Below are 13,331 nucleotides of genomic sequence, written 5' to 3' on the forward strand. Positions count from 1 at the left end.
AGATGGTGGTCACACTGGTGAGATAAAAATGTGCCAGCAGGGAAAACGGGTGGTACAGGTCATCACCAACCAGTGGGTGGTACCCTACAACCCATTCCTCCTCCGCCAATTTAATTGCCACATCAACGTTGAGATCTGCTCCAGAATCAACAGCATCAAGTATATCACAAAGTATGTCACCAAGGGGACCGATCAGGCAGTGTTTGAACTGCAGCGAGCCAATGAGGAGGCCGGAAACCGTCATGTGGATGACTTAGCTCAGTTCCAGAATGCACGCTATGTCGGCAGCAGCAAGGCAGTCTTGAGGATCCTGGAGCACCCAATTTCTGAGCATTTCTCTCCAGTCATTGGCCTAGCCATCCACCTCAAGAATGGCCAGAAAGTCTACTTCAATGTGGACAATGCTGTCGAAAGGGCACAGTGACCACTGCCAGCCACTACGCTGACTGCCTTCTTCGACCTCTGCAGCCATGACGATTTTGCCAAGATTCTCAAATACCACGATTTGCCCGAGTACTACACGTGGGACAAGTCACGCAAGAAGTGGGCCTGCCGCAAGCGAAGAGAGGTGGGCGAAGATCCACATGCAATCTGGAAGGCTCTGGCAATTGGCCACATCTACAGCATCAGTCCGAGGTAGCCGGCAGGGTGACTGTTTCTACGTTCGACTTCTCCTGACTGAAGTCTGTGGCCCCTCCTCCTTCACTGCTCTGAGAACCATGGAGGGCCAGGAATTGTCCTTCCGTGAAGCCTGTCTCCTGGAAAATGACCAACACCTCCACCTTGCTATGGGGGAGGCAGGCATCAGCCAGTCTGCACCAAACCTCAGGAGTCTCATGGCAGTCATCCTCACCACCTGTTTCCCTAGCAATCCACGCACACTCTAGGATCAGTTCAGTGACCTTCTCTCTGAAGACAACCTGTTCCAGCACCGTCACAATGTTGGCAATCCTGATGCTGACTACAACGAGGTCTACAACCTTGCACTTTGCTCCCTCGAGGACAAGGTGATCATGATGGGCGGCCATCATCTCAGTTCGTATGACCTACCTATACCAGAGAGGGCCACAGAAGATATGAGAGAGAGAGAGAGAGAGAGAGAGAGAGAGAGAGAGAGAGAGAGAGAGAGAGAGAGAGAGAGAGAGAGAGAGAGAGAGAGAGAGAGAGAGAGAGTACGAGAGTACGAGAGTACGAGAGTACGAGAGTACGAGAGTACGAGAGTACGAGAGTACGAGAGTACGAGAGTACGAGAGTACGAGAGTACGAGAGTACGAGAGTACGAGAGTACGAGAGTACGAGAGTACGAGAGTACGAGTACTTCAGGAAGTAGACTACAACCAAGAGTGGTTAGCTGTTCAGGCTGATGACCTCCAACAGCACCTGACAGATGACCAGCGTCAGGTCGACAATGCAGTCTTTGAACTGGTGCAGCAAGGTAGCATCATCAATGGCAACAGGAGCAGCAACATCATCTTCCTCGATGCACTGGGAGGCACAGACAAGAGTTTCATCATCAACACGATACTGAAAAAGATTCGCTCAGGAGACAAGATTGCTCTTGCTACTGCTTCCAGTGGAATTGCGCCAACACTGCTCCAGGGAGGATGAACACTGCACAGCACCTTCAAGATCCCACTCGACACGCACCTCAAAGAGCAGCCAACATGCAGCATCAAGCGTGGAACAGCATTGGCCAAGGTCATCTAGGATGCTGCTGCCATCATTGTGGATGAGGCTCCGATGACTCACAAGTCAGCCGATGAAGCTGTAGACCGCACACTGCAGGACATCACAGGAGTCCAGCAACCCAAGGGAGGCATCCCCACACTGCTCTGCGGAGAATTCCGATAGATCCTTCCAGTGGTCAAGAGAGGCACCAGATCCAATATTGTCAACGACAGCTGGAAGACATCCCACCTGTGGTGCCATGTGACTGTAAAGCACCTGACCACCAACATGCGAGCTCACCTGTCTGGCGATGAAGGGGCCACCAACTTCTCCAAGCTGCTCCTGGAAATTGGCAATGGACAGATCCCATTTGTGGCTGAACCAGACACGATCGCAATTCCTCCTGGACTGGGCAAGGTTGTCTCCACACTGGAGGAGCTCAAGGCTGAAGTCTACCCTTGCTTGACCACAAATAGAGTCAGGTCTGAGTGGCAGGCTGAGCATAGACACGTGACCCTAATCGATGATGTTTATTTTTATTCAATTGAAATCAGAATTGGATAAAAATAAATTTAATTCAATCTAATGGAAGATCAAATAGGTACAGTCCTGCATTGGAGCCATCAGATTAAACCCAAACAAGCAAAAAGCTAAAATTAAGTAATCAGGATGAACCTGAAAAGGATTCATGTTTTCAGCTACTTCTCCTCTTCCCTCAATCCCATCCAACTGCAGCCAAGTGAGCATGATTCAAAAAAAGAAAAATCAACAAGAACCCAGATTCAAAAAATTAAATAAATCTGGTTGCCACACCAAGCATCTGATTGATAAAGCGGTTGAAGAGAATTTTTTTTTTTTTTTTTAGATTTTCACTCAATCCAGTATGGCAGCCAGACCATGTGACATCAATTATTCGTGAATACCGTCGTATGCCCAAGGCTTGAGGAGCATTTGTGTGATGTTTCCCCTCGATCTGTCCAGCAGTTCTGGAGAAGATTTTTTTTATTGGTTTTTTGGTAAATCCAATATTGCTGCCAAACAGTGTGACCTATGACATCACATGTGTGAACTTTTTTTTTCCTCATAGATAGGCGATCATACGTGTAAAGTTTTGCCTCAATCTGTTCTGCATATGCAATTATCATGTCATAACAAAGGCACTTATGACGTCATTAAAAAAATCACACTCATTCCCCATGAGGAGTACTTGCTCTGTGCCAAGTTTTAATTTTTTCCTTGGTGTGGTTTCAGAGATACAGAAGTCCAATTTTTTTTTTTCTGTTTTTCCAACATGATGCCACTCCACATGACCTATGGCATCATAATTATCATTAAAACATTCTTCATGAGTTGTCTCTCCGATGGTGAAAATTTTGTTTCAATATGACAAGCGGTTGTGGAGAGAAACACCAAAGTTCTGTGCGGACAAACAAACAAACGGACCCAAAAGCAATACCTTCTCTGGTGAGGGTAACTAGAGCAGCACTTGGTAGAGAGCATACCTCCACCAGGCTGAACAGTTTACGTTTTGTATCCCACCTGATAGGCCGGTTCTGAATATGGACCTGAACCAGAATCTAATCGACTTATTCTTGTCACCGACTAACTCATCCACCAAGTTTCGTCTGAATCCGTCCACAACTTTTTGAGATGTAGTTTTTATCATATATCGTTTTTAGCCCTATCTCTCTTATGGTGAAGAATCTAGTCATCGGATCCGGATTTGGATCTTCACCAAAATCTAATCAGTTCGTCCTTGTCACTCACCCAACCTCTCCCCAAAATTTCGTCCGAATCCATCTAAAAACGTTTGAGAAATCCTACTCAAACAAACACACAGACAAACAAGACTGGAGTGAAAATACAACCTCCATCCACCTTCGATGGGGAGGTAAATATCTTACAGATGGTTCCTCGGGTGAAACAAAAGTGACTGCACAGAAAACAAGGGCATTCGTGGATGTCGATATACCTTTTGTCCTTTTAAATAAATAACTGTGATATTAGTGAACAACACGTATATGGGATTTACCGGATTTAAACCCGGTACGACACCATCATGGAATGCTTAGATGTAAACAACAAACAGCTGAACCCTCATGATATAAGATATAAAAGTAAATATGAAGCCAAGTAGTCAACGAAATTTCCATATAGTTTGCAAATTAATGAATCAATGATTGATTAAACAAGATAATTATGAGTCACAGACCCACAATGCATCCATATATTCCCTAAACGATTATAAAGCTCCACCGTATGTTGGACTATTTATTCTTCTATAACTAAATTGCATTTAATGCAACCTCAGATTGACCTTCAATCGAGCCCAAACAACCCAGAAACAAACTTTATTTTTCATCATGCTTTTGGCAAAGATTAACCTTCAGAGATTGCGAGGAAAAGGCAAGCTTCCTTTACGTCTTTAAAGGTCAAATTTCCTCCAGCAACAAGAACAGCAGGGTCTCAAACAATTGTTACAGGACAACGATGAGCATGTAACTCAGCAATTGTTTGTTCCACTCACAATGTCACAAAACTACTACCTCTTGAACGATCCCAATTACTCCAACATTCTTGGCGGGGTTAGGCCAAGGAAAGTTTTTGTCTGAAGTCTTTCATGAACCGACTGGCCAGGCCTGACGTTACACTCAGAGTGGCAAGAATTTGGAATTTGTTCAGGGTGTCAGTGATACCTCTCCTCCGCTTCACAAAATATGCAAAGGGATCTTCAACATCCACTAACGAACAGTGCTGGCCGACGGGTCCTCCATAATAACGTTCTCTGATGGTGAAGAAATGTTGACACCTGTGACAAAACTGGAAAGAAATTGAAAGGCTTTCAAATTGTGTGTGTGTGTGTGTGTGTGTGTGTGTGTGTATACATACGTATGTACACATTGAGCCAAGCCTGGTGTTGGCTTAATGGTTAGGACGGCTGGCTTGGGATCTAACAACAGGTGGGATTGACTCAGCCTGTCATCCTCCTGAGGTTGGCGAAATGAGTAACAGTGTACTGGTAAAAGGGGCACAGCATCAGTGGCACAGCTGTGCTCCAAGAAATGGTCGGAGTGGCGACCCGTCCAAGGTTGTGCCAAATAACCAAGGAAAAACTGCTTTGGCAGTTGTTATATTCTGTTCAAGAGTATGGTCCACGAACACATTGAGACACCACCCTGCATGTGTGAAACACCAGGGTGGCAATTTTGCATTGGGTCCATTTCAAACCCAGGCTCAACTGGCTCGTCAAAATGGAAAATTAGTCTTTCTAAAGATTCATCTCTCTGCTTCGACAGAAATATAAGAACAACAAATTTTCTCCACCAAATGTTGATAAAGGTATACTAACCACCATTGGAAAGAGTGTGAAGTTCTGGGAATGAGCCCTTTTTTCAAAGCCAGAGCTCTTAGGAAATTACACACACACACACACACACACACACACACACACACACACACACACACACACACACACACACACACACACACACACACACACACACACACACCTTAACCTATCTCACCAACCCTCTTTAATGGGCCTGGTATCGGCTTTGTGGCTAGGGTGGCTGGCTTCGGATCCTCGGATCCTGAGTTAAATCCTGGAAGATCCTGGAAAATCCTCTATTTCTCTTTGCCGACGACTCCACCCTCTGCCGTACCATCTGTCATCCCTCAGACCGGCAAGCAGCAGCTTCTTCGCTCACTGCAGATCTGGATAAAATCACAAACTGGTCCAACACGTGGAACATGTCTTTCAATCCACACAAATCTCACACTCTCACTATGTCTCTTCGAAAGGACCGTTTACAAAACCCCCCCATCCACTTTCTCAACAATCCTCTGGAAGAAGTCTTTTCTTTCAAGCTTCTAGGTCTCACTATCTGCCATGACCTTTCCTGGGAAAGTCACATTTCCAACCTCGCCTCAAAAGCCAGTCGCCGACTGGGAATCCTCCGTCGTGCTAAGTCCTTCCTCGGCCCTCTTGAGCTCCTGACTACTTACAAAGCTTTTGTCCGTAGCCTGATGGAGTACTGCTCTCCCCTCTGGGCTGGTGCTCCTGCCTCCCACCTTTCTCGACTTCACGCTGTCGAAACCAGGGCTTTTAAGATCATTGGCATCTCCCGCAATGAAGCTGAGTCTTTGGGCCTCTCACTCAATCACCGCAGGTTGGTCGGTGGTCTTTCTGTCTTCTACCGACTCCTCTCCAGCCTTGCCCCCCTGCTCTCTCTGCGATTTGTCCCCACCACATTTCCACAGGGCGGTCAAGGTCGGCCAACAACGCGCTTCTGGTAAAACTACGAAAATCACGAATCACTGGTCATCTTGACTGTTTGATTCGTGTTTTTTCCGCGCTTTGGAATAAAGTTCGTCACTCTATTGTTTCCCATTCTTCCCTCCAGGCTTTCAAAACAGCTGTTCACCACCACCTCTTATCTTCCCCCATCCAAATCCTCGATCTTTTCTACCCCCAATAATCCACCCAAGCCCACTTCCTTCAATTCTCCTGCTTTCCTTCCTGAAAGTCCCTGTAATGTCCATCTTCTCCTCGCCATGTTCCCCGTCCCATCCCCATCCCTCTCCCTTCCACAGTTCACCTGTGTCTGTTCCCCAATGTTTTGTCCCTTCCACTCCCACCCCTCTTGTCTCATGCCTCCTTGCTGTGAGTTGTGTGTTAGCTCTCATACGAGCCTCGACCAAGGTATACAAAAAAAAAAAAAAAAAAAAAAATAAAGCCCCATTGGTGCTGAATTAGCACCAGGCGGGGTGGATTCAGCCTGCCATCCTTCCGAGGTCGGCAAAAGGAGCACCATTGTACTCGTTAAGGGGCACAGCATCACCGGCACAGCCATGCTTCGAAGAAATGATAGGTACCTGGCAGCCAAGCTGCCATACACAAGAACAAGAGAGTCCTCTCAATGTCATGAAACAATTCAACAAAAGTTATTCAGGTTTTATGGGTGCATTACTTAATCATTTATATGCTCGTATTTTCACCACAGGTTTTCATCACATACATCACAGTAATGTCACCGGAAACAACATCAAATGAATCCCTGCATCACATGAAAAACACATGAAAGGTCGACACTTATGAAGAAACCACAAATTAATTGAAACACTTTCAAATATCAAAAGTGTGTGTGTGTGTGTGTGTGTGTGTGTGTGTGTGTGTGTGTGTGTGTGTGTGTGTGTGTGTGTGTGTGTGTGTGTGTGTGTGTGTGTGTGTGTGTGTGTGTGTACGTGCATAGTGTGTCGATGTATCCTTAATGAATGTTGCTTTAAGATCAATAGGATATGCCCTGTCGCAACCATATTAAATGTTTGCAATTTCTACCGTGCAATCTTATTATCTGCCAAACAAATCATATTTTACTTTTAATGCAAAATTACAATCATGTTGTCTGCATCCTCAATCGCATTGACCCAAGATAATAGGTTACATACTTACATTTTTATTTTATTGCTTTGATCAGCCAATGTACATATCCAGCACAGGAACATACACAAATACCAAATGACACCACCCTGAGTCTGGCAGCCCTCCATCTCATTAATCTGGAATAACTGTGCCAGCTATATATGCACATAGAACGCCATGGACTTGCACTGCCTCCCACCAATAGCCATGATGAGTTTCACTGGAATTGGAATTCTAGATAAGGTATTATCATCATGCACCATCTGTCCGTCTCCTTTTTCAACTTCTCCGGCCAAACTGCTGGGCCGATCTGGCTGATATCTGGCAGCAACTTTCCGCTCCTGACTGGTAACGGGGATTGCAAATCTATTTCTGGTCACGTGACTTGAAGTTGGTCAAAATGATGGACTTGGTAAATTCCTTCAAAAATCTTCTTCTCCAAACCCACGAGACAGAATGCTACCAGATTTTGGTTACAACGTTAGGCCAGGGTAGGGATGTTAAATTGCGGAGGTCATGCCGATCACGTGACCCGAAGTGTGTCAAAATGTCTGACAATCAATTTTTGAGAAAATTGCATAAAATTGTTTTTCTTCTCCAGACCCACCAGACATTTGGGTTGCAACATAAGACCAGGGTCCTAATAAGCTGCAGGTCCATTGGTCCTATTTTTAATTATAATAATAATTATTATTATTAGAAGAAATAGTAATAATTACTGATTCTCCACCACTACAGATACTCTGTTGTGAAAATATCTGAAATAAATGCCCACGATTAATGGCTTTGATACAAGCGGGAGAGATATCGATAAGGGTTTTGGAAATGTTATTCTCACCGTGAAAGTTAACTTTATTAATAAAGTTCACCCAAAAGTAATTCTGTGATGCATGGTACTGTCAATGGCAGGATGATCCATTTTCTGCACTGGACGTCCACCTGAGCGACCACCTCATGCAAGAAGGAATACTGAAGATGTTGCGCCAGGATCAACGCACTGCTGTTGTGGTGACGCATAAACTCCAATACATCACCTTTGCCGATTGGGTGAGCCGAGAGTGCACCGTCATCAAGAACTCGCACTCCAACCATTAAAAACAGTTGTACCTTTTGTTGAGTCTTGATATAGCTACCTTTGATGAATGTCTCCCTGTTGCATTTTTTTGTATTGATGAATTCCTTATCCATTTGCTGATTTGAATTGCCCAACAAAATGAATGTCCGGAGACCATATTAAGCATTAGGGATGGAATCTGCATGTAAATGTATGCAAAAGAACTGGTCATCACATGAAGGACAGGTGGGTATTCAGAAAACATTCCAAAGGGCAAAAGTTGCATGTTGTGTTCCTGCGTACATTTTGTTTTACGCACAAGGAAGTTTGGCACAGGACGAGGCCATTCTGCCGATCATGTCTACGCTGCACCAACCTCAGTATCATCACCCCTCCACCCACAAGCCAATATTCCTACACCCCTCTATCTCCATTGCATCCATGTACTTATTAAAATCCCGTTTTAACTTATCCACTCCCTTCACTGCCACTACCTTTCCGAGGAGACTATTCAATGCATTAATCGCTCTCCAACTGAATGAACCCTGCCTTTAAACTGTCCTAACTCTCATCTTTACCCTCAAGCTCTAGCCTATGGTACTTACACTGTCCACTCTGCTAAAAAAAACTCCACTTCACCTTCTTGTCCACACCCTTCATTATATTATAAACATCTCCATCAGATCCCCACACATTCACCTCCTTCCTAATATATAAAGACCTGTCTCCTTCAAACGTTCCTCAAAAGTTGAGTCCAGCTCGGCCCAGAATCAATCTAAAGCTCTCTGCAGTATCCTTCTCCAAGGCAGCTACATCCGTCCTCACACGTGGTGACCAATACTGCACACGATATTCAAGATGAGGCCGCCTCACTAAGTCGCTGTCCAGTGTGAACATGACTTCTTTCAGAATATAATCTCTATTTTTATTATTACCCATCTCCAGCACCTTACATTTCTTTATGTTAAACTGCATCTGCCAGTCTTTTGCCCAATCTATTAAAGTATACTAGACTTTCCTGAATCTCATCACCACCCTCTCTGTTATCTTCCAATTACCTCCAAGCTTTAACAATCTGCAAATTTTGAAAGCAGGCTCTTAACCCCACTATCCAAATCATTGATGTACATTATGAGTAATATAATGGTCCCAATACCGATCCATGAAATACCCCACTACTTATGTACATCTTCACAGCTAGACATTCTCCCACTTGCAATCATTTCTTGTTTCCTATCACCAAGCCATTTTCCAATCCAGTTATGTACTCTACTAGCCACTCCACAAGCACTCACCTTAGCTAGCAACCTCCAATGTGGTACCCTATCAAATGCCTTCTGAAAGTCTAGATACATTACTTCTGAATGTCAAGATACACGACATGAAGGTCAAGAACAATTCCTTCGTGGAACTCCAATAAATTTCATAAACATGATCTCCGTTTGGTAAATCCATGCTGACTACCTTCAATTAGTTTGAGATTATTCAAATGTTTCCCTATCCGTTCCAAAATTAACATCTCCAACACCTTCCCCACCAATGAGGTCAAGCTAACAGGTCTGTCGTTCCTCAATTCTTCTCTGTATCCTTTCATCAATAACCGTATTACATTTGCTACTCTCCAGTCCTCTGGAACGTATCCCGACTCCAGTGAACTGTTAAGGTATCCGCTAATACCATGCTCATCAGCTCTGCCACCTCCCGCAATACTCGAAGATGCATACTATCCGGTTCTGGAGCTTTATCACCTCTTCATTGTTCTCGCTGCTTCTTCACTTCCACCTCTCTGACATTGATCTCTTGTAAAAGTTCTTCCTTACCTCCGCGATGGATACCCTCCACCATTGGATGTTCCCCTGACTGTTCCCATATAAATGTAGAAGCAAATGAAATAATACACCCGAGCGGGTTTAACGGTCAGCTCGGATACAAAACTTGATGCAACCGAGTGTTAATCAACCTTAAGGCCCAGTCACACCTTGACGTTTTAGCCAGGAATGGCAACGTATAAAAATGCACGTAAAACGTTGGCGTACGCTGAAGTTTTGAGGTTTTTTTTTTTAAGTTTTGGTCGTATTCATAACGTGTTGGTCGTATGCATAACATATTAGTAACGGGCACAGTACGTTTCGTTGTCTTATAGATAACTTATAACAACGAATGCTAGGCCTGTTGTTGGCCTTTGGTGGTAGTAGTAGTAGTAGTAGTAGTATTAGTTGTACGTTCAAGTAACGTGTTGCAAAGTGTGAACAACGTTCGTGTAGCGTGCTTACAAAACGTTACTCATAGGTTATAAATAAGTTTCGGTTACGCTAAACATTACCTCCACGTGTTTCGACTTATGAGTAACTTACAAGTAACGTGTTTCAACGTGTGTCAACGATCGCATAACGTGCCTACAACTTATGGCCAGCGTAGCGGAACGTGTGAGTCATACGCCCGCATACGTCATAAAATTTCGAGGAAAACCCAAAAGTTCAACGTTTTAAGCCAGCGTACAACGACGTATGGCAGTGTTTTTCAGCGTGCTCTCAATGTTATCAAAACGTACCCATAACGTATTCGACGTGTACCAGCGTTTTAGACAAATTTTCCAAAAATCGGCATAAGCTGGCGAAATCGTCAAGGTGTGACTGGGCCTTTAGCGACGATGGAAAGTGAAAAAAGAATTAAAATTTAATATAAAATAAACGCGTGAGGCCGCTCGAAGCAAAAATCTCCATATTCTAGGAATAATTCCCAACATCATTACACAATTTTCAAACCCGCGTTTATTGCTGTGAAATAAATACTGTGTGTGCATTTAATGGCTGTATCCAGGACAGAGCTGGACCCCAACTAAAAAGGACCCTCGGGCCACCGACAAGCTCAGTCACTCACTGCCTTGCACATCTGTGCGGCGTCACATGACCAGTTAGCTCGCCGTGGGATGAAACACCCAACAAAATCTTAAAATGTACATTTTTCATCGGAATTCTTTCAGATACTTGAAGAGCACATCCCCAAACCATCTAAAATATAAACATTAATCTCACAGACGCTATGAAGAAGCAGTGCCTCAGGAGGACAGGTTACGAGGTGAAGCAGTGAATGGAAAGCATGTGGTGTCCCTCCCAGAGTTTCATGGTTATTTGAATTGAATATATTTTCCTCATGAAAAGTGTGTGTCTGAGTGGATTTGCATGAAAATTATCTTCACAAAACGTGTAGCTACACCACAAGGTCCCAAAAGTGAAAACAGAAATCAACTAGAGGGGGAGCACTCGGGAGAGTGCAAAACCTCCGCTGCCAATACTGCTGGGTCACTCAAGTGAACCTTATATCTTATTCATTAAATATGTCAACAGTGCTGACCGAGTTATAGTTCTTTTTTCCAACATTTATTTGGGGGTTGGGGGGGGGGTTGGAAAGCACTTAAAACATGTAAAAATGCAAAAAAAAAAAAATTTTTTTTTTTGTGGGGGTAACAATTTTTTGGGGGGGGTTGGAAATCACTTAAAACATGTAAAAATGCAAAAAAAAAATTTCTCAAACAATTTTTTGTGGGGGGGGGGGGGTGGAAATCCAAATATGTAGAAATGCAAAAAAAAAATTTCTCTAACAATTTTTGGGGGGGGGGATAACAAATTTTTGGGGGGGTTGGAAATCACTCAAAACATGTAGAAATGCTAAAAAAATTCTCTATTTTTTGGTGGGGGGGTAACAATTTTTTGGGGGGGTTGGAAATCACTCAAAACATGTAGAAATGCTAAAAAAATATTTCTCTAACAATTTTTTTTGGGGGGGGGTTGGAAATCACTTAAAACATGTAGAAATGCAAAAAAAAAATTCTCTTTTTTAAGGGGGGGGGGTAAAAAAAAAAAAATTTTCTCTAACAATTTTTTCCCTTTTGGGGGGGTGGGTGTAAAATACAAAATTTAATGGCATGATCCTTGGACCATACCTAACCCCCCCCACCAAGTTTCGTCGAAATCCGTCGAGTTTTTCCGTAATACTATTCACAAACAAACAAACAGAAAGGGGTGAAAATAGTAACCTCCATCCATCTTCGAAGATGGCGGAGGTTAACAAGAACTTGAGATAGCCTCGTTATACGGCATGGAAACGGATGGAAGCCCATATAAGCTTCCTCTCGCTCCAATGCATTCCACACAGACCGAGGATATAAACATTCAATTTTCACAAAACTTGATGCAACCGAGTGTTACTCAACCTTAGCGACTATGAAAAGTGAAAACAGAATTTAAATTGAACTTAAAATAACCCTGCGAAGCCGTGTTGAAGTCAGCGGACCTCGTGTTGCCCAATAAACAGGGCCAGACGACAGAGGTAACGTGAAACTAGTTGGTCGAATTAAATCTTCTGAATAATCCCTATGAAATCCATTATGCATTATACCGTCCGATGCTTCCTTATAGGCCATTTGACCATTCGGTCATTTTGCACTTGATGACCCTGTAACCTTGACCCTGAGGCAAAAACGCGAAAAAGGGCTCAGACGATCTATAGAGAGCAACTAGTATTATCATCCTGTCAAGTTAGAACTCAATCGGCCGAGTTGTCTAGGAGGAGATAGAAAAATAAAAATTGTTGATGGATGGATGGATCTGAGGACATCGAACGTTTATATTAGGTCAACGAACTGACCTAAAAATCTATTTAATAACCCTGCCTCACCTTCATTGTCCACCAATTCTCCTCTGCTATTCCTCAATGGGCACACACTCTTCTTAACCCCTTCCTTACCTCTTATATACACTACATGGCCAAAACTATGTGGAACCCTGCTCATCCAAAATCTCATTCCAATATCATGGGCATTAATTTTGGAGTTGGTCCCACATTTGCTGCTATAACAGCTCCACTCTTCTGGGAAGGTTTTCCATGAGTTGTTTGAACATTGCTGCATGGATTTGCTTCCATTCAGCTACAAGAGCATTAGTGAGGTCGGGCACTGATGTTGGGTGATTATGTGTGGCTCACAGTCGGCATTCCAATTCATCCCAAAGGTGTTCCATGGGGTTGAGGTCAGGGCTCTGTGCAGGCCAGTCAAGTTCTTCCCCACCGATCTCAACAAACCATCACTCTGTGGACCTCGCTTTGTGCACGGGGGCATTGTCATGCTGAAACAGGAAAGAACTTTCCCAAAACTGTTGCCACAAAGTTGGAAGTACAGAATCATCTCGG

General features: G+C 43.7%; 1 protein-coding gene across 2 annotated transcripts in view; it reads left to right on the top strand.

The window, feature by feature from the left end:
* LOC147032818 (ATP-binding cassette sub-family C member 9-like) overlaps positions 1-13,331 on the top strand; it is a 176,600-nt gene that overhangs the window by 46,270 nt on the left and 116,999 nt on the right. For both annotated transcript variants that reach the window (XM_085870690.1, XM_085870691.1), the window contains exon 10: positions 8,000-8,137. In XM_085870690.1, the coding sequence (XP_085726816.1) occupies positions 8,000-8,137 (138 nt within the window). The remainder of the gene's footprint in view (positions 1-7,999; positions 8,138-13,331) is intronic.

Source organism: Eptatretus burgeri, chromosome 2 (assembly GCF_056783735.1).
Source record: "Eptatretus burgeri isolate ZD-2024b chromosome 2, Ebu_testis_v1, whole genome shotgun sequence".
NCBI classification, from domain to species: domain Eukaryota; kingdom Metazoa; phylum Chordata; class Myxini; order Myxiniformes; family Myxinidae; genus Eptatretus; species Eptatretus burgeri.